Source organism: Dromiciops gliroides, chromosome 3 (genome assembly GCF_019393635.1).
Source record: "Dromiciops gliroides isolate mDroGli1 chromosome 3, mDroGli1.pri, whole genome shotgun sequence".
Lineage (NCBI taxonomy): Eukaryota > Metazoa > Chordata > Mammalia > Microbiotheria > Microbiotheriidae > Dromiciops > Dromiciops gliroides.
The window spans coordinates 576,289,978-576,292,413 of record NC_057863.1 but is presented as its reverse complement, the minus strand read 5'-3'; the positions used below and the strand labels follow the sequence as shown (position 1 = coordinate 576,292,413).

Genomic DNA, 2,436 nt, shown 5'->3' with positions numbered 1-2,436 from the left:
TCAAGTCCTTCCAGCTGCTGGTGCTTTCTCTTTTGAGATTACCTTTCATTTACTCAGAATATATTTTGTATCATCAAATTATTTCATGTTGTCTCCTCCATTAGAATATGAACTTCTTGAAAGCAGGGATTATTTTTCCCCTTTTTCTGCATCCCCATTACTTAAAGGCACAATGCTTGTCATATTGTAAGTGTTTAACAAATGTTTGTTGACTGATTAACCTTTAGAACAGGAAAGGAGAGGAAATTAAAATGCTGAAACAAAAAGGAAGATGGAGACTAATGCTATAAAGGAATATGTACATTGTCTTTCTTTTTTTTTTTTTTTTGGGTGTTCACTTAAAGCTTTTATTGGCCATAGTAATTTCCCCCACAAAACCTTTCAGAATACCTCTAAAGTTCTTAGAATGTCAAAGTAGAAAGTTAAGAATAAAAGGAATAAGTTTAAGGGAAAAAAGCAGCAACTTGGCAAACGAGTCTCTGAGCGCCCTGCCCCGCTTCATGCCTCCTTCTTCTCCAGCAAGATTTTGTGCAGCTCGTCAGCGTCCTCCGTAGTCTTGACCCGGATGAGCATCGTCACGGGGAGGGTGGCGCTCTTCTCGCTGATGGGCGGGTTGGGGACGCAGACGATGAGCACATTGTTCTTGCCGGTTCGGGAGCAGGGCATGTTGGGTGGAACCAGGACATTCAGGAGTATGTTCCCTAAATTGGTGTCTGCTCGAACCAGAAGCTGGGTCTTCTGATTGGCAGCAGGTTTCAAGTGCAGGGTTCCCACGCCCTTCTCTTTAAACTCATTATCTTTTTTGTAAAAGAGTTTGCACTTCTTGGAGTAAAAGGCATCCTCTTCCTTGACTTCATTCACGATTACTTTGGGCGGCTCCTCACTCTCTTCCTCTTGGGCACCTTTGCCTTCGCCAGCAGCTGCATCCGGGTGGCCCTCCAGCATTTTGGGGGAGAAGGAAGAGGCGGGGCTCGCCTGGGTCACCTCTTTGCCAAAGAGGCCCGCGTTTCCAGGAGAGAAGAAGTTTGCCATGGGGCCGGAGCCCAAGGAGCCCAGGACCGAGCTGTCGACTTTCCGTCCAAAGTGAAAGGAGGCAGTGGACGAAGATCCCGTGGCAGGGGCCGCTTTCTTCTCCGACGGCGCTTCTGCCCAATTTTCCGCGGCCCCTTCGGCTTTGTCCGGGTGAAACAAAAAGGGGGTGTCTTGGGGGTGCTGTTGCGATGGGCCCGGGGTGGCGGGCCCGGCCGGGGTCCCAAGGAGCTGCCTGCCGGCCTCCATCTCCGAACTGCTGTCACTGCTGTTGCCGGGCAGCTGCTCGATGCCTGTGAGGTATCTCTCGTAGTCTTTAAAGATGGGTGTCAGGTCACAGAGCGGGTTGGTGTCCACGTGCTTGACGATCCAATCGCGCACAGAGCAGTTTAAGGCAGCAAGCTGTCTGTGGTAAGCACTGGCACCACAGGCCTTCCCCTGCACACCCTGCCGGCTGTCCCCATTGGTCTTAGGGCTGGTGGCCTTCTTGTCCACCCCCCAGGAAGACGTTGGGCCATTGGCGCTGGCACAACCAAAGGTCACCTTCTTTCCTGCTGAGGGAACCTTGACGGGGGTCGAGGCAAGCACAGACACGCCGCAGCCATTGGCCAGGCCCTGCAGAGGCTTGATGCTGGCGCCGTTGCCGAAGCTGGTGAGCCCTCCTCCTGGAGGTACGACCAACCCTTTGAACCCTTTAAAGGCCCCTCCACTTTCAGATTCCAAGGCCACATTCCTTCGCTTCGCCTTCTTGATAGCTCTGTTCTTCAAGACTTCCTCGCTCGCCACCGAAAACGTACCCACCTCTTCCACGGCATCCTCTTGATCCCAGTTCCTATCTGTCAGCTCCTTCTCCGCGTTTCTTTTGGCCATTTTCTCGTACCTGCTGGGCGGCTCCTCGTCGCTCCCCGGGCCTGGCTGCCTACATTGTCTTTCTAGGGAAGATTTATATGAGGACATAAACAAGAATCTGGCTGGGAAGGTGATAATGGATTGCAAATCTACTCTGTTACAGGGAATAGCTGCTATTAAGATCATCAATCTATCCATTTATACATAATTGAATGCCTTGCAATATTCTATGTTATCCATGTAGGAGAGGTTACCATTAAAAAACAAACAAAATAAAACTTCAATCCACAGATAAAATGCAAACTTTCACTTTAGCCTATAAATTCCCCTATTATTCTTAATAAATACCATAATTGAATGATTTTCTTTGGTTTACCTCCCAATCTATTAGTGGAATTAGCACAGGATTAAGAAATAGAACACCTAGAATTCTGGTTTTGCCCCTAGCCTTATGCAGGTCATTGTTTCTTAGTCACAATTTCCTCCTCTCAAACAGAAAATTGGAACTAGGTTTAGCTCTTTCATTCTGCGATCCTATGATGTAATTGGCAATTTAGT

The 2,436-nt window shown here is 48.6% G+C and overlaps 1 protein-coding gene across 1 annotated transcript; it reads right to left on the bottom strand.

The window, feature by feature from the left end:
* Positions 1-308: 308 nt before the first annotated feature.
* Positions 309-1,941, bottom strand: LOC122751757 (nuclear pore complex protein Nup50-like). The gene has a single exon (XM_043998918.1). It carries the CDS (start codon positions 1,897-1,899, stop codon positions 499-501), a length of 1,401 nt encoding a protein of 466 aa, XP_043854853.1. The 5' UTR covers positions 1,900-1,941; the 3' UTR covers positions 309-498.
* Positions 1,942-2,436: the final 495 nt, after the last annotated feature.